The sequence below is a fragment of the Narcine bancroftii genome, chromosome 4, assembly GCF_036971445.1.
Source record: "Narcine bancroftii isolate sNarBan1 chromosome 4, sNarBan1.hap1, whole genome shotgun sequence".
Lineage (NCBI taxonomy): Eukaryota > Metazoa > Chordata > Chondrichthyes > Torpediniformes > Narcinidae > Narcine > Narcine bancroftii.
The window spans coordinates 33,771,871-33,790,259 of NC_091472.1; the positions used below are offsets into that span (position 1 = coordinate 33,771,871).

The 18,389-nt window shown below is 41.9% G+C and overlaps 1 protein-coding gene and 1 long non-coding RNA gene across 2 annotated transcripts in view; one reads left to right on the forward strand and one right to left on the reverse strand.

Moving 5' to 3' along the window:
• Positions 1-18,389, reverse strand: part of LOC138760442 (stonin-1-like) — a 182,877-nt gene that overhangs the window by 145,006 nt on the left and 19,482 nt on the right. Inside the window, exon 4 of the mRNA XM_069931028.1 lies at positions 15,367-15,569. Coding sequence (XP_069787129.1) covers positions 15,367-15,569 — 203 coding nt within the window. The remainder of the gene's footprint in view (positions 1-15,366; positions 15,570-18,389) is intronic.
• LOC138760443 (uncharacterized) overlaps positions 1-18,389 on the forward strand; it is a 56,928-nt gene that overhangs the window by 27,511 nt on the left and 11,028 nt on the right. The window lies entirely within an intron of this gene.

Below are 18,389 nucleotides of genomic sequence, written 5' to 3' on the forward strand. Positions count from 1 at the left end.
GAATTAAAGATAATAGAGAAGATATATAATCTTAAGCCTAATACTAAAAAGTTGTTTATCAGTCCTCTGAGTTATTATTAATGTCTAGTAGTAATTCCCTGGACAAGACTAAGAAATGATAGGAGCAAGATTTTCAACAAGAATGTTCTGATGCTACATGAGATTCTATCTTTTAATTAGTTAATTCATCTTCTCTATGTGCCCGACATTCATTATTGCAATTTATAATACATCGAGCCTAATTTTCCAAAGTTCAATTGGCTAAATTTTATTCTAATTTCTTGTCAAAATGTGAAGAAGGTACATTAATTCATATATTTTGGTTAATTTGGCTCCTAATCCTTTTCTTGCCCTATTTGGAATAAGTAAGTCAGCTGATTTAAATTTGTCTGGACTACAATCCAATGTAGTTCCTTTGCTCTTCTTATTAGAAGAGCTATTCTTATGATTTGGAAGGATGCTGCCCTACCCACTCATACTCAATGGTTGTCTGATGAGACAGCATGCTTGACTCTGGAAAATATTACATGCTCTACTAATATAATGAACCTTAATTTTCTAAATTTATGGGGGCCTTTCCTTAATTATTTTCAGAATTTATAAGATTATCGGATCCTATTTTACAGTTTGGTTTTCCCTTCTTTCGTGCATTAATGGAATCACTTTCACAAGGGAAGGGTTAGATTATTAGAATAGTTTTTAATTTGTATACATTTTGGGTTTTTTTTGTCTCCATAGATTATTTACAGCTATTTGTTAATATGTGTTTAGTTTGTTGGATAGATCTTCTTGTTATTAACTATGTATGAGCATATATAAACTCAATAAACATATTGGAAAGAGGCACAACATCTATAAATAAGTCCTCACCACCATCTTTCAAATGGCACCACTTCCACTTATGTCAATCAGATTCTCCAGCTTCAATCCTATCCAGTCACTCCCTTTCTTCCCTCCACTGTCCTCTTCCTCTGTAAATTGTTGATCATTTTGCTTCTTCTTTAAAAACCCACATTGCCTATGTATATCACATAATACGTAATTCTTCTTTCTTTTAAGGATATTTCCTCTGCATAGTCCTTTAAATCTACATCATACTAGTTTCAGAAATATATACATTTTTGTGAGTTATTTTGTGCTATATAGTTTTTAATTAAAACTGTCTGTTTTGTATTTCTATTGATTTTTATTTTAATAGGGCATTTTTTTGCATGAGTTTTTGAAACAGTGAAGGCATTACATTTATATTAGTGCTAAACAACCAGAGTTAACAGCAAGCATTCCCAGGTTAATTATAATGTATAGATTAAAGGTTACTTGACAACAGTAACACTTTTGACAGCTTGGGTAGAATAGTGGACCTAATCTGTTGCTGAGTTACAATTTGTACAGAGCAAAAGACAGAATGTTTGGCTGTAATTTGTACTGTTGCATAAAAATATTGCACTTCTAGCAGTTTATTGATCAATTTGAATACTTTCTCAAAATATTATTGCTTTTTCTTCCACAAAATTCAGTATTTAACATTTGACATTAATAAAGGAAAGAGAAACTTTGAATGTTATTAGACCACTGTCTTATTTTGGAAAGTACTAATTTTTAATTACATTATCTACAATCTTGTATCAACAAACGATAGTTAGTTGATTTTAAATGTTGCCTACAGAGAATAACAATCAAATAAAGCATATTTTAAAACATAATATCTCCTAGGAATTGTCAAATGATTGTAAGTTAATACTACTGAAAAATTTAAAATAAATGCGATTAATTTTCAGTTTCTGATGGGTAATGCAGTCTATAAAATTAACCTGTAACCTTAAAGGAAACAACTGTTGAGCAGTCAGTCTGGGAGCAGATATTTGAATATGTCTAGGGATGCATTCCATAATATGTTAAAACACACACACACACACACACACCACACACACACCACACACACACACCACACACCACACACACACACACCACACACACACACACCACACACACACACAAGAAAGTGTGAGCAGAAGAAACCTACTAGGCCCATCAGGTTTACCCAATTTTTCAATATGATGGTGACTTGTCTCTGCCAGCCTCAATTCCCCTCCTGTGTCAGTTCCCCACAGCCCTCAATTCATCGATCTTTCAAAACACAAGGGGAAACTGAAAGCAAAATGACTTTTCCAGAGTAGAGGTATTAAGCAGGATAGCAAGAAGTAATTGATGACACTAAATAAACAAGCATTAACCCTTTATGAAATACCTCAGGGTAATCCTTGCCAATGCTTAACACTATGGAGCAATTCAGTGAGTAATGAATTGTATTTAAATTTTAGCATTTTTATCTTTTTAAAATCTACTTTGGTGAGATATTCCTCTGATATTTAATTATTTTAATGTTCTATTTTACTACCTTCATATAACTTGGAAATATTGACCTCATTCCATTTTTATTTATTATTTACATCCAAGTAATATTTGTAGTTCTTTTATAACATTAATGAGTGACATGCAAAGGACTTATAACTGAAATAATTTTATTGCAATTTTTCCTCAAATTTATTAAGCTGTTCTTACCTGCTAACAACACAGGAGGCCATTTCCCCCATCCTGTCATTGCTGGCTCTCTGCAGAGCAATATAATCATCTGCCTCACCCTTTTATATTCCTAAAACATTGCTATTTTTTTTCTCTCTTATGCCCATCAATTTCTTTGATTCTTTTGCCATTTACCTACTCAAGGGGTAATTAATTTACCAACACATATTAGGATATGGGAGGAAACGAGAACACTCGGGGAAACACATGAGGTCATGAAAAGAACATGCAAATTCCATGGAGACAATATGGAAGGTCAGAATCGAGCCTAGGTATTGAAACTGTGAGGTTGCATCACTGTTCTACCATTGTGTTACCCCACAGGAATGATTTTCTTCTAAAATCCATTTGATGCAAGGTTAATATTCTTGTACATCAGTTTTTAAGGTAACGTGTAATCATAATCAAATGGTGGAAAGTCACATTTGTGAAAAAAAACCCTCATTAACTGAACTTAGGACACTGCCACCAAACATTGATTTTTTTTTTGCTCATAACCAATCTTATGCAGCATTCATCCAAATAATGGGAAGTTGTCACTCCGAACTATTCAACAGAGGATGGCTGCATATTGACAATCAAGAGAGGGAATTTGATACCTTATCGATTTATTTTGAGCTACATCAGATTCCTGCTGTCATTGTCAGACAGTATACCTTTGCCTGTCACGTTCAGCAGTAAGGTAATTATTTTACATTATCTAACATTATTGAGAAATGCAGCAGAGAAATTCCCCTTTCAAATTATCATTTCATCTGTTTCAGCAGATTTCATTCCATATCATAAAATCTCTCCTACCCCTTCACACTTCCCCTCTAATGCTTGTAGTTTAAATCTACAAGTTCTTAACCTTGGCCACTGGAAACTTTTATTTATTACTTTTTTTCAAACTATTCTTGATTTTGTACATCCTTTACCTTTTAAATAAATAAATATCAGTTGTTTATTCTCTTTATGTAACAATATTCTTTCATCTATATTTAACATCCTTTGCACCCACACCAAGTCCTGAGCCTTCAAACAAACATACAAAAATTCTTATGGTGCACGGATCAGAGTGTTCCAGCTGAGGGTTAGAAGATAATTATACTTTAAAAATTTAACATTACCTCCTCCATTCCAACGTATGAAATCAAAGGTCACTTTGGCTTCTTGCATTAACCTTTTCACTTGTCCTGTTATCTTCAGAACTTTTGAGTTCATCCTGATCATCTGTCTTGCAACTCCTTCAAGGTCCCATTTAATTTGCATATCTCCTCACACTTTGAAGGAGCAGGCTGGTAAACCTACTGCCTCAGAGCTCCACGAACCCAGATTCAGTCCTGACCACTGGTGCAGAATGTGTGGAGATTGCATATTCTTCCCTGTAATCGCAAGTGTTTTCTCTGGGTGCCCCATTTCTGACCAATATCCCTTAAGACATGGCAGTTATTGGACTCATTGCCAATTTTAATTTGTCCAGAGTAAAATCTGGGAGGAGTTGAAGAGTTAATAGAGAGAGTAAAATGGGACTGGTGTAATTGGGGTGGACTTGGTGGGCCAAACAGACACTTCACCTTGCTGCATGAATCTCTGATAAACCATCACAATCCATGGCTTTATTTCGTTTGCCATGGTGTGTCAGTTTCAGATGACGAGCTCTGATGTCTGTTCCTCGCAGCTTATTACAATTTTAAATGTCATGATCTCTGCAATTTAAGAACCAGAGTCCAAGTCTCAAATATTTTTTTTTAAATAGTAAATTACAAAGTAAAGTAATTCCCTCGTGGATTTTTGTAAGTACCACGCCCCAGCCTGTGAGATCCCAGTCACTGCCAATTTGTGGATGCTATCACCAGGTACAATCGTGTGTTCCTAAAGTGAAATAGGAAATATCCCAAAGAGACTCCACAAGCTCACTACTTCTGGTTTGGAAAAAAAACCTCTCTCCTTTCAGATGCTGAAGATCTACAGCTAGGGCTTCTGCCAACTGAGGGAGTGGGGATAGAGCCAAATGGGAAGACTGCATGAAGGACCGGCTATTCCTAAAAGAGGGCTTGGTTTTGGCCATTACAAAACACTTTCCCTTCACTTCTTGGCCAATGAAATCACCCAGTTGGTGCCACAATTGTAAACCTATGGACCATTTTAGTTGTGCTTTCTGTCACGTTCATTGGGTCGCACAATCTCCAGGTTTCTCTGGATCTTCTCCCTCGATTCTAATCCACTTCTTTTCGATTTCAACCTGAAGCAAAAAACATTCCAGAATCAATAATTAAGGAATATATTTCATAAAGAACTAAAAAAAGGAGGACCTGTACCTGTTTGGCCTGGGTAGAATGTTTCAATGGCTTTGGGAGAGAGGTGAGTGGGGTTAAATAAGTAAACAAACGAGTGTGGTTTGATTTCAGGTGGGCACACCTTTGTTTATCACATGAAAAGAATCACTGGTGTAATCAAAAGAAAGCTGTCAATTTCAAGGCTGGCTAAAACACAAGCATGTGTGGATACTGTGGTCAGAAATTGACAAAGAACTGTAGCCAATTTTTTTTCCTTGATTATCAATATATGAGATGTCTGATGATGAAAAAACATACTGATTGTGATACCTCAGAGTGGAATTATTGCGAATATACAACAAAACATAATGTTAAGAATAAAAATTTCCCTTTCGTTGATGGTGGAGGAGGTTTATATAGATCGGCTAAATGTCATGGGCAGAAGGGCCTGTATATGTGGATCGCAGCTCCACTGAAGATATGACAGAAGGGCCTGTATATGTGGATCGCAGCTCCACTGAAGATATGACAGAGGGGCCTGTATATGTGGATCGCAGCTCCACTGAAGATATGACAGAAGGGCCTGTATATGTGGATCGCAGCTCCACTGAAGATATGATAGAAGGGCCTGTATATGTGGATCGCAGCTCCACTGAAGATATGATAGAAGGGCCTGTATATGTGGATCGCAGCTCCACTGAAGATATGACAGAAGGGCCTGCATATGTGGATCGCAGCTCCACTGAAGATATGACAGAAGGGCCTGCATATGTGGATCGCAGCTCCACTGAAGATATGACAGAAGGGCCTGCATATGTGGATCGCAGCTCCACTGAAGATATGACAGAAGGGCCTGCATATGTGGATCGCAGCTCCACTGAAGATATGACAGAAGGGCCTGTATATGTGGATCGCAGCTCCACTGAAGATATGACAGCTTTGGGAACAAATTCTCCTCTCCAACTACAGGAAATATTGGGGAGCTTTTTTCTTGAACTTTACTCATTTAAATTTCCTATTTTGTCTTTTTAAAGTTCTAACAAAAGGTATGAAAAATTATTGTTAGCATTATATTAGTAGACATGCAACACATTTTGTGACATTGATGTCACATTCAAAGAGCTAGATATAGCAGCATTTCATTTCACATCTGAGGTTCAAGTAAAAAATTGAATAAAGGTTATAAGCAAAAAAAAATTGTAAATTCTGCTCTGCTGCATTATGAAACTGCTTACCTCTGGTGTATCCTGATGTGGTTGTTTACACAGGAGCACTTTTACACAGCCTTCCTGCATAGCGGAGTTTGTCGGAGGGGGATGTCATATTCTGTACCTGTACCTTATGAAGTGGCTGCGGTTAATTTACACTGCAGCCGCTCTGTAAAAATGTGTAGGGGTACGAGTTGAAAAATTACACAGCTACTGGAGCAATGGCTGCGTGAAAGTGTCTAATGATGTGTCTCCACAATTAAATATGGAAAATCATATTTGTCTGCTCCTCCAATGGGAGCACTAGTTTGTAACCTGCTCCTGCATAAACTCCAGGATTCATTGAACAATTAATGTTTAGAATCAACATCCAAATTTATTGTCATGAACATGTCACAAATTTTGTTGTTTTGCGGCAGTGTCACAGTGCAAACATTTATATAAACCACCTTACAAAATGAATAAAAATAGTGCAAGAAAAGGAAAAAGACAAACTAAGTAGGTCTATGGTTCATTGTTCATTCAGGAATCTGATGGCAGTGGGGAAGAAGCTATCCTTATGTTGTTGAGTGCTCATCTTCAGGCTCCTGTACTTTTTTCCCTATGGTAGCATAGTGAAGAGAGCATGGCCTGGGCAGTGAGGGTCCTGGAGAATAGAGGCCGTTCTCTTAAGACACCACAACTTGTAGATGTCCTCGATGGAGCGAAGATTGGTGCCCGTGATGTTGCAGGCCTATTTAACAACCCTTCGGAGATTTTTCTTGACCCGAGTTTTGGCACCTCCATACAAGACATTGATGCACCTAGCCAGAATGCTCTCCACAGTACGCCCATAACATGGTCTGTTTCCACTCCGTAAATGGTTATATAGCTGCTGGCGAGCCTTCTTCATGATTGCATCAATATGGAGGTTCCAGGACAGATCATAGAGATGTTGACACCCTGGAATTTGAAGTTCTTGACCCTCTCCACTGTTATCCCCTTGATGAGGACTGGTTCGTGTTCTCCTGATGTCCACTCGGTTTAGGTAACATTGACTGCAAGGTTGTTGTTGTGACACCACTCAACAAGCTGATCTACCTCCCTCCTGTACAGTTCCTCATTGCCATCTATGATTCTGTTGACAACTGTGGTGTCATCGGCAAATTTGTAAATAGCATTTGAATTGTGCCTGGCCACACAGTCATGGGTGTAGAGTGAATAAAGCAGTGGGCTAAGGCTAAGCACACATCCTTGAGGTGCGCCTGTGTTGATTGTCAGTGAGAAGGAGAGGTTGTTTCCAATTCAAACAGACTAGTTTTTCAATGAAGAAGTCAAGGATCCAGTTGCAGAGGGGAGACCAGAGGCCCATTTTTTGTTTGAAGGTTGTTGACTTGCATTGAGGGAATAATGGTGTTGAAGGCTGAGCTGTAGTCTATGAAGAGCAGTCGTATATATGAGATGCTGTTGTCTTGATGTTCCAGAGCTGAGTAGAGAGCCAGTGATATTGTGTCTTAGCAATCATTCTGGCTCTAAACAAATAATTTTTTTATGGCAGGATTGTAATTCCCACAGATAATCATTTGAAAATGTAATAGATTTTAAAATAATCCTTTTTAAAAGCCCTTGTAGCCGTCTGCTACGCAGAAACACACACACTCGTAGTGTGGGAGGTAAGCTCTGCCTTTATTGACGCTGGAAATGCTCCTTTTATACAGTTAAGAGTTCCCGCCGTTTGTTTCATTGGCTGGCAACAGCCGCATGAATAAAAATAGTGGGATTCCCACCCACAGGAACATTCTTGCATATGAATACTCTTCTTCCCCAGCCTGGTGTTGCTCTGTTAGCTGGACAGCCTGGCCAGCGCTACTTTAGGGCTGCTGGTCTTGTACCACACCGGTTCGCTATGCTAGGGGTTGCGTTAGTGAGTTACTCCGCTGTTTATTACCGCGCATTGTGCCAGCCCGATCTCCGTGGTTTCGGGCTGCCACACCCTTTAAGTATATTTCAGATCATTCTTTAATCTGACCTGCCTGTTCAAATCTTTAATTCTCATTGCCAATATTATTATAAGGTGGTTAATTTATTACCATCTCCTGACATGTTTTGAAAATTCTTTAGTGTGTTTAGTTGCTCTGTACGTTGGGAAAACCATGCTCCTATATATCTGCTTCCAGGATAAATCAGTTTCCGTATAAATATTGTTACCAATGACAGGATAGTTGCATAAAATTTAAATATCTATTTAAAAGATTAACATTTCACTCCGACTGACCCCATTCTAATCCCTCCCTCATCTGGTTCTACCCATAACAGGATAATAAATAATCTTTCTTCAACCTTGGTTTTCATAACCTTGTTCTTAATACCAAAATCAGAGGAATTAATCATACATTTGCAGAATTGATCTGACGTTTACAGCGCTGAAAGCTATAGGATTGGCTAGTATAGGAAATAAACTGTATTGCTCAGGGGTGTCATTTATGAAGAATTTTTATTAAGGCTAATAAATAGAAATTTAAAAAAAGGAATTTCTGGAAATAGCATCGGATAGAGGAACTGAATTAACAGTTCATGTCAAAGAAACTTGGCTAAACAGCTGGCCTTTATAGCTGGCCAATAAATTAATTTCCCTCCCCCAGCTGGTTTTGTTAACCAACCACTCTACCCACCATCCATCCCTTATTTGGTCCTATTTATCATCTTTCTTTCTTGTTAGATTCCAGAATCTACAACTTCTTGTGTCTCCACTTCCCACCCCCTAGCTTCTGTTGCTACAGGTACACAATCCTTTATCCGGAACCCTTGGGGGACAGTGTGTTCCGAATTTTGGATTTTTCCAGATTTCGGAAAGCCAGATTTAAGCCCACACAAATTGTTCACCCTGCCATCTCCCCCCAACCCCCCTCGCCTGCCCGATTCGCGCTGCCGGTCCCTCACCCACCCGACTCGCGCTGCCAATTTTTCACTTGCCCAGCTCGCGCTGCCGGTCTCCCCCCTCACCCACCCAACTCACGCTGCCGGTCTCTCGGCAATCTGACTCGCGCTGCCGGTCTCCCCCCCCCTCGCACGCCCGACTCACTCTACTGGTCTCTCAGCCGTTCGATTCGCGCTGCTGGTCCCTCACCCACCCGACTCGCGCTGCCAATCTTTCGCTCCCCCACCTCGCGCTGCCGGTCTTTCCCCCTCGCCCGCCCGACTCGCGCTGCCGGTCTCTCGGCCATCTGACTCACGCTGCCGGTCTCCCCCCCTCGCTCTACTGGTCTCTCAGCCGTCCGACTCGTGCTGCCAGTTTCTCACTCGCCTGACTCGTGCTGCTGGTCTCCCACCTCCTCTCTCCCATCTGAATGGCGCTGCCGGTCTCTCGCCCGACTCACGCTGTCGGTCTCTCGCCCGACTGACTCACGCTTCCAGTCTCTCGACCGCCCAACTCGCACTACCGGTGTCACCCCCTCGCCCGACCGACTCGCCCTACCGGTCTCTCGGCCGCCCGACTCACGCTGCCTGTTTCTCACCCACCCGACTCGCACTGCTGGTCTCCCCCCACCTCGCCCGCCTGACTCGTGCTGCCGGTCTCTCGCCTGCCCGACTCACGCTGGCGCATCTCTCCCCACTTGCCAGATTTTAGATGTCCGGATAAAGGATCGTATACCTGTATTTCCCTCCCTCGCCTGCCCATCCCCCTCTCCTCATACTGATCCACCAATCAATTGCCACTCCTGCTTCAGCACTCCTGCTCACATCTTTATACTGCCTAGTTCCCCTTTATACCTCCAATCCCTATTGCAGGGTCTCGGCTTGAAATAGCAGCCATCACTTTGCCTCCACAAAACCTGCTCAACCTGCTGGGATCACCAGAAGTTTTATTTTGTTTCATATTCCAGCATCTGCAGTCTTTTGTGTGGGTTTGTAAGTTGAGGTTTTTTTTTTAATCATACAAAAGCTACAACAGTCCTCGAGAATGACATTTTAAATTCCACCCACTTACAAAATAAACAGATATAGAATTGGGAAATAATTTTTTTCAAGTCTCCTGTAAGCCTTTTGACAACTAAAACCACATCTTTCCATTGTAGAGAAATCAACACGGGACACTTAAAGTAAATATTTATAATTCTTTCCAATGGTAGATTTCTACAATATTATCAAAATTTCAGTTAACATAAATAGTCACAGCCCACATTCTGTCAGTCCAACAAACCCTGCAAAAACATGATAAGAGTTTATCTGTAAACGTGCTACTGAAAAGGAATTGAATTATAAATAGAAATGTTTTCCTTCGATGTATCAGTTTAGCCTTTCTCAGAAAGGAGAAAATTAAGGGGGAGTTCTGATATTGGAGCATGAGGAGACCTGAGTCAAGATCACTTGCTTGGGAATCATAAATCCTCCTCCCTCATCAATAAATAGATACCTAGTTTCTTGTTATATACATTGTACAATGTAGATGTGCAACAAAATTCTTACTTCCAGCAGCCAAATAGATAGGTCACAAAAAACTACAATACACTGTGGCGAACTGTGTCATTCCATTATCAAATTGGATCCGCAGTTGCAGGCCCCTGCAGGATCAGGAGTTCCCGGTGGTCAGGGGGGCACAAAGAACTCTTGGAGGCGCGTGCCTTCAGAGGTCGGGTGATTGTGATAGCGCGCCAACTGTAATTATTTAAACTCCTGCGAAGACTCCATTAAACAGTTCGGTTGGTTCAGCTCACAGACAGCGTCTATTGTGCTTTATTCACTGCACCACTTGATGCATTGGTGATGCCAACGGTCCAAATGACATTTTGGACCTCACTATAGATGCGCAGAACACTGTTGCACTCAAACTTCCAGTATTTTGGACCTCGCAGCCACAGGACTGGTTTGAGCAGGCCCAGTTCCATCTATGCCAGATTACCGCTGACACAATTAAGTACTACTATGTCATTGCATCGCTGGACCAAGACACCGTGGGGCATATTTCTGAGTTCTTACACCAGCCTCCAGCCAACGACAGGTTTGAAGCCATCAAAGTCCTGTTCATACGTATTTTCAGCCTTTCCCAACACAAAAGAGCAGCACGACTTCTCCATATGGATGGCCTAGGCGACTGCACTTCTTCGAACCTAATGCAGGACATGCTGGTGCTCATGGATGGACAAAAGCCCTGTTTGCTTTTCGAGCAACTTTTTCTCGAGTCAATGCCAGAAGACATCCATTTGCTGCTTGCAGATGAAGACTTTAACAACCCCGTCACTTAGCAGTCTGTGCAGATGAGTTGTGACACACTAAGCAGCATGGTAGATGTTTAGCTGGGCGCGTAGCAGTGCCTCAGCAAAAGGTACAAACCCTGCCCACTCCGGATAATGGTGCACCGCCAGACTTGACCGGATACAGTGCAGACAGCGCAGTGGTGCTATTACCATCAGAGATGGGAAGCTGCAGCCCACCACTACCGTTCCCACTGCATGCATCCAGGAAATGCTGAGGCTGGACATCGGTAGTGGCTGTGATGACCGGCCACAAGAATGATTTCCTTTTCCTGTGGGATTGAAACTCAAGCTGTTGGTTCTTGATTGACACTGGATTGAAGTTTCCCTCCTCTGGTCCAGACACACGTTCAGGAAAGAAGGGCCCTCCTCTCATGGCCGCCAACAACAGCAGCACCCAGATGTACAGGTCACAGACAATTCCACTCAATTTCAGCTCATCACAGGTTCAGATGGTCCTTCACCACTGCTGATGTATCACAGCCATGTCCAGCAGCACCACCAGGCCCATCTCTGTGAACTATGTCAGCGGCTACATGTCCACGGGTTAGTGATCAACCTGGCCAAATGCCATTTTGGCCTCACATCAATCAATTTCCTCGGCCACCACATCAGTCAGCACTGAGTTGTTCCACTACCTTCAAAGGTTGAGTCCATTTGCAAATTTCCCAGACCCCCTACCATCAAAGGCCTACAGGAGTTTGTGAACAGGATTAATTTTCATCATCATTTTGTGACAGCTACAGCCAAAGTTATGCAGACACTTTTCAAATTCTTATCTGGACATCCCAAAGAACTAAAATGGATTGATGAGGCCATGGCTGCATTCAGGACTGCCGAGGGAGTACAGCAAGAGCCACTGTGCTTGTGCACCTGAGGGTTGACGTGCCAATGGCTCTGACGGTGGATGCATCAGACACTGTGGTAGGTGGGGTCCTGGAGCAGCTCATCAATGGCATCTGGAAACCCCTAGCTTTCTTTAGTCATCATTTGATACCACCAGAGCAAAAGTACAGTGCTTTTGACAGAGAGTTTCTTGTCCTCTACTTGGCCATACAGCATTTTTGCTATTTCCTAGAAGGCAGAGGGTTCATGCTCTACACGGATTACAAGCCGTTGACTTTTACTTTTGCCAAGATGTTAGACCCGTGGTCAACCCAACAACAACAACTCTCCTACAGTTCAGAGTTTACAATTACAATAAAACATGGCTGGGAAGAAAAATTTAGTTGCCGACACACTATCCTGCACAACCATCGCTTCCCTTCATTCACCTCCTCCTAGTTTAGTCTACATGGCTTTGGCAGCAACTCAACAGGAAGATGAAGAGATGGCTGTGTATCGCACTGCCATATCGGGACTGAAATTGGAGGACATACATTTTGGACCAGCAAATGCCTCCCTGCTTTGTGACATATCCACCGGCCAAACAAGATCCATTGTACCTGCTGAGTAGTGACGTCAGGTGTTTGATGCCATTCACAGTTTGACTCACCCTTCGAATAGGACAACAACAAGGCTCTTAGTGGGCAAATTCACATTGCACGGCCTGCGAAAGCAAGTCAGCACTTGAACAAGGACATGCAAAGAGTGCCAGACTTCAAATGTTCAGCACCACACCAAACCCCACGACAGATTTCTGCACCCACGCAGCACAGGTTTGATCACATCCATGTGCATATTATCAGCCCGTTTCCTCCATCCAAGAGCACTACTCACCTCTTCACAATAGTGGACAGGTTCACGAGATGGCCAGAGCTTGTCCTGCTCTCTAACACCTCCGCCTCAGCTTGTGCGAGAGCCCTCATCACCAAATGAATAGTGCGTTTTGGCCTACCCATGCATATCTCCTCTGATGGAGCTCAGTTTATGTCTGGATTCTGGTCCACAATTACAGGGTTCATAACTGCATTGGTCGACAGCCCATCATCCCCAGACCAATGGTTTAGTGGAATGTTTTCACCATCATATGAAATGCCTCTCATGCATTGAATAGATGAACTGCCTTGGGTACTTTTAGGTATCCGTAGCACACCGAAGGAAGATCTAGCTAAATTCTCCACAGAATTGGTTTACAGAGCCCCCCACTAATGGTCCCACATGGGCAGCAGGAATCTCCCACATGCTTAAGGGAGAATGTGGGTATACTGGTGCCTATCCTGGCTACCCGGCATGGGTCTACAAGTTCATACATTCCTCCTGAACTCAAGGACTACCTTGATGTATTCCTGCACAGAGATGCACATGGGACACCGTTGCAACGGCCACATGAAGGTCCTTTCAAGGTGGTATAGAATGAGGGCTCCACGTTTGTTATACACAATGGCGGCAGACAAGGAATGGTTTTGGTAGATCACCTTAAGCTGGCACATGTGGACCTAGATCAGCTGGTACGGGTGGCATGCCCCCAGCGCAGGGGATGTCCGCTGACCCATTCTAGCCATATAGGCGAGAATGCAGTGTCACCTCCAAACTCTGGTTCGGTGGGGGGGGCGGGGAGAGGAGGGGGTTTATGTGGCAATCTGTGTCATTCCATTATCAAACCAGCATACATAGTTGTGGGCCCCCGCAGGATCAGGAGTTCCCAGTGGCCGGGGTCACAAAGAACTCTGGGAAGAGCGTGACTTCAGAGTTGGGTTATTGTGATAGCGCACCAACTTGAATTATTTAGACTCCTGCAAAGATTCCATTAAACAGCTCTGTTGGTTGAGTTCACAGACAACTTCTGTGGTGCTTTATTCACTGCACCACTCGCTACATCATCAAATGAAATTGAAAAGTGATAATAAATACTAAGCATTGATAGATAATAAATATTCACAGTGACCCAAGTTGAAGTAAAAAAACTGGCATTACAATAATGCAGACAATCCCCTTGTGGTGTCAGAGCAGCCCATGATTCATGTAACAAGTGGAGGGCCAAGACCCTCAAGGCAGAATAAAGACATCAGAGAAGAGAGAGAAAAAAAACTTAATTTTTCAGATTGTAGCCCAATTTATGAATTATATCTGAAATTGAAGAATTGAAAGATCTGACCTAATTTCTTCAAAATCATTCAATTCACTTTAGAAATTTACAATTCACTGAAGAAAGAAAGTAGAAAGGTAGTGGTGCTTTAGAGGAGGAAATTGAAGAGCAGAGGGACAAGAGCTTAAAGCATGAGTAAAAACACAATGCTAGAGAAACTCAGCAGATCAAACAGTGTCTTTATGTAGCAAAGATGAAGATACATCACCAACATTTCGGGCTTGAGTCCTTCATCAAGGTGTGGGGGAACATGAGAGATGTCCGAACAAAAAGGGGAAGGGGGGGTGGTGAGGGTGGGAGATGATAGGTGAAGGGGGGGGGGATAAGTCTAGGCTAGGTGGAGAGAAAAAGGAAGTATAAATGGAATAACTAGTTAAGGGGGGAGGGGGAAGGAAAGTGATTAGTGGAAGCAGTGAACTCAATGTTCATGTCCTGGGGTTGGAGGGTGCCCAGATGAAAAATGAGGTATTGTTCCTCCAATCTGCAGGTGGTCAGGGTGGGGTAGTGTGAAAGGCCATGGACAGACATGTGAGCTTTGAGAGTGTGACTCAGAATTGAAACGGTTGGCTACTGGGAGGTCGCTTTTGTTGCGGATGGAGAGGAGATGCTGGACGAAGCAAACTCCGAATCTGGGACTGGATGCAGTAAATGAGTTCTCTGGAGGTACAGGTGAAGTGTTGCTTCACCTGAAAGGTCTATTTGGGACCCCGGATCGTGGTGAGGGAGGAGGTGTGGGGAGAGAAGAGTACGCTTTATATATCAAAGATAAAGATACATACAATGTACTTCCTATAGCAAATATAAAGATACATAATCAACGTTTCAAGAGCTGCCAAGGGTGGGACTAGATTTGGAAATAATCATAAAGATGAGTTTAATGTCAAACATACTGTGCAATGTACATATGCATATATGCACCAAAATATTTTCTTGCTGCAGCTGAGCAAGTAAAGAAAAACTACTGGTACTTTGTTTTCCAAAGGTAGCCTGATAATTTACTTCACAAACAAATCTGAGAGTAGAAACACTTCAAAAAAAAAGGCAGTAATACCACTGACCTGGTAGTGGTATCGAGTTTTTTGGTGAACATGCTTCTCTGGCTGGATGTCACTCTCTATGCCAAATGACTTCACTTTTGTTCTGGAAGCTAATGAGTCAGGCACCTCAAACTCCACAACGACAAATGGCTCCCAATCTGAAGGTATTTCCAAGTCTGAACCCAGCTCAAGTTTGCATGAAAAGCAATGCAGATGGTCAGATGCTGTAAACCAAATTAAGAGAATTTATTAACATAACATAACATAACAATTACAGCACGGAAACAGGCCATTAGGCCCTTCTAGTCCGCACCGAACCAAACACCCCTTTCTAGTCCCACCTCCCTGCACAATGCCCATAACCCTCCATCTTCTTCTCATCCATATACCTGTCCAACCTTTTCTTAAATAATACAATTGACTCCGCCGCCACTATTTCTCCCAGAAGCTCATTCCACACGGCTACCACTCTCTGAGTAAAGTTCCCCCTCATGTTACCTCTAAACCTCTGCCCCTTAATTCTTAACTCATGTCCTCTTGTTTTAATCTTTCCTCCTCTTAACGGAAATAGTCTATCCACATCCACTCTGTCTATCCCTTTCATAATCTTAAGTACTTCTATCAAATCCCCTCTCAACCTTATACGCTCCAAAGAATAAAGACCTAATCTGTCCAATCTCTCCCTATACTCTAGATGCTTAAACCCAGGTAACATTCTGGTAAACCTTCTCTGCACTCTCTCCACTCTGTTTATATCCTTCCTATAATTAGGCGACCAGAACTGCACACAGAACTCCAAATTAGGCCGCACCAACGTCTTATACAATCTCAACATCACCTCGCAACTCCTATATTCCATGCAATGATTGATAAAGGCCAGCATACTAAAAGCCTTCTCACCACCCTATTCACGTGAGTTTCTACCTTCAGGGAACGATGTACCGTTACTCCTAAATCTCAATGCTCTCCCATTTACCACGTATGTCCTATTCTGATTCTTCTTACCAAAATGAAGCACCTCACACTTATCAGCATTGAATTCCATCTGCCATTTTTCAGCCCACTTTTCTAAGCAGCCCTAATTCCTCTGCAATCCTTGAAAACCTTCTTCATTATCCACTATTCCACCTATCTTAGTATCGTCTGCATATTTACTAATCCAATTCACCACCCCATCATCTAGATCATTAATGTATATAACAAACAACAATGGGCCCAATACAGATCCTTGAGGCACACCACTGGTCACCGGCCTCCAACCTGACAGACAATTATCCATTACCACTCTCTGGCCTCTCCCTTTCAGCCAATGTTCAATCCATTTGACTATCTTAAAATTTATACCTAAAGACTGCACCTTCCTAACTAACCTTCCATGTGGTACCTTATCGAAGGCCTTACTGAAGTCCATATAGACAACATCCACTGCGCTACCCTCATCCACATTCCTAGTCACCTCTTCAAAAAATTCAATCAGATTGGTCAAACATGACCTTCCTCCCACAAATCCATGTTGAGTGCTCCTGATCAGACCCTGTCTATCCAGATGTTTATAAGTACTATCTCTAAGAATTTTCTCCATTAATTTACCTACCACAGACGTCAAACTTACAGGCCGATAGTTGCCAGGCTTCCTCCTTGAACCCTTTTTAAATAACGGAACCACATGCGCAATGCGCCAATCCTCCGGCACTATCCCCATATCTAATGACATTTGGAAAATTACCGCCAGAGCCTCTGCTATTTCCTCCTTCACTTCTCTCAATGTCCTGGGGAAGATCCCGTCTGGTCCCGGAGACTTATCCACCTTTATATTCTTCAAAAGCCTTAAAATTACACCTTTTGTAATCTCTATATTCCCCATATTTACCCAATTTGCTTTTTTTTATCTCACATCTCCCAATATCCTTCTCCTTAGTGAATACCGAAGAAAAGAAACTGTTCAATATCTCCCCCATTTCTCTAGGCTCCACACACAGTTTTCCGCTCTGATTTTCTAAGGGACCAATTTTGTCTCTAGCTTTCCTCTTATCATTAACATATTTGTAGAACTCTTTTGGATTAGTTTTCACCCTGCTTGCCATAGTTTTCTCGTCCCTTCTTTTAGCTTTCCTAATTCCTCTCTTAAGATTCCTCTTACATTCAATGTATCTTTCAAACATCTCCTTAACTCCATGCTTCTTATATCTAATGTACGCCTCCCTTTTTCTTCGAACCAAGTTTCCAATATTCCTTGAAAACCACGGCTCTCTCAAACCTTTTGCCCCTCCTTTTAACCTAACAGGAACATAAAGCTTTTGCACTCTCAAAATCTGATCTTTAAAAGACTTCCATCTCTCTACTACATCCTGCCCATAAAACAAATTGTCCCAATGCACACCCTGCAAGTCCTTTCGCATCTCCTCAAATCTAGCTTTTCCCCAATCAAAAACCTCAATCCTTGGCCCTGATTTCTCTCTTTCCATAATGACATTGAAGCTGATGGCATTATGATCACTGGACCCGAAGTGCTCGCCAACACTAACCTCCGTCACTTGACCCATCCCATTTGCCAACAGTAAATCTAACACTGCTCCTTCTCTGGTCGGCACCTCTACACAGTGAGGTGAGAAAGAGTGAACTGACCATAATCCTATCTAAATTGGTAATGTTGTACAATCATAAAAACCATCTATATTCCTAACAATTGTCAACAAACGAGATGGACCTATATTGATTTAACTCAGATATCCTCAAAAGCACCATCTCTACAAGCGATAATGTAAAAATCCAATTTTCACTGCAGTTATTTTATGTTACCATTTCCATTTTAAAGAGAAAATAAATGAACAATGTTGAATTAATTTCCACATCAGTGGTGATTCTCTTTTCCACCATACAAGTGGTTATTTTATTTTCTGGATTGTTCCTCCAATTCTGACCTCTTGATCATCTCAAAATCTAATTGCTCCACCATTGGTGCTTATGTTTTTAGTTGTCAAGCTCATAAACTTTGCAATTTCTCTCCCACCCCTCCCCACCTTCTCTCAATCTCTATTTGCCTC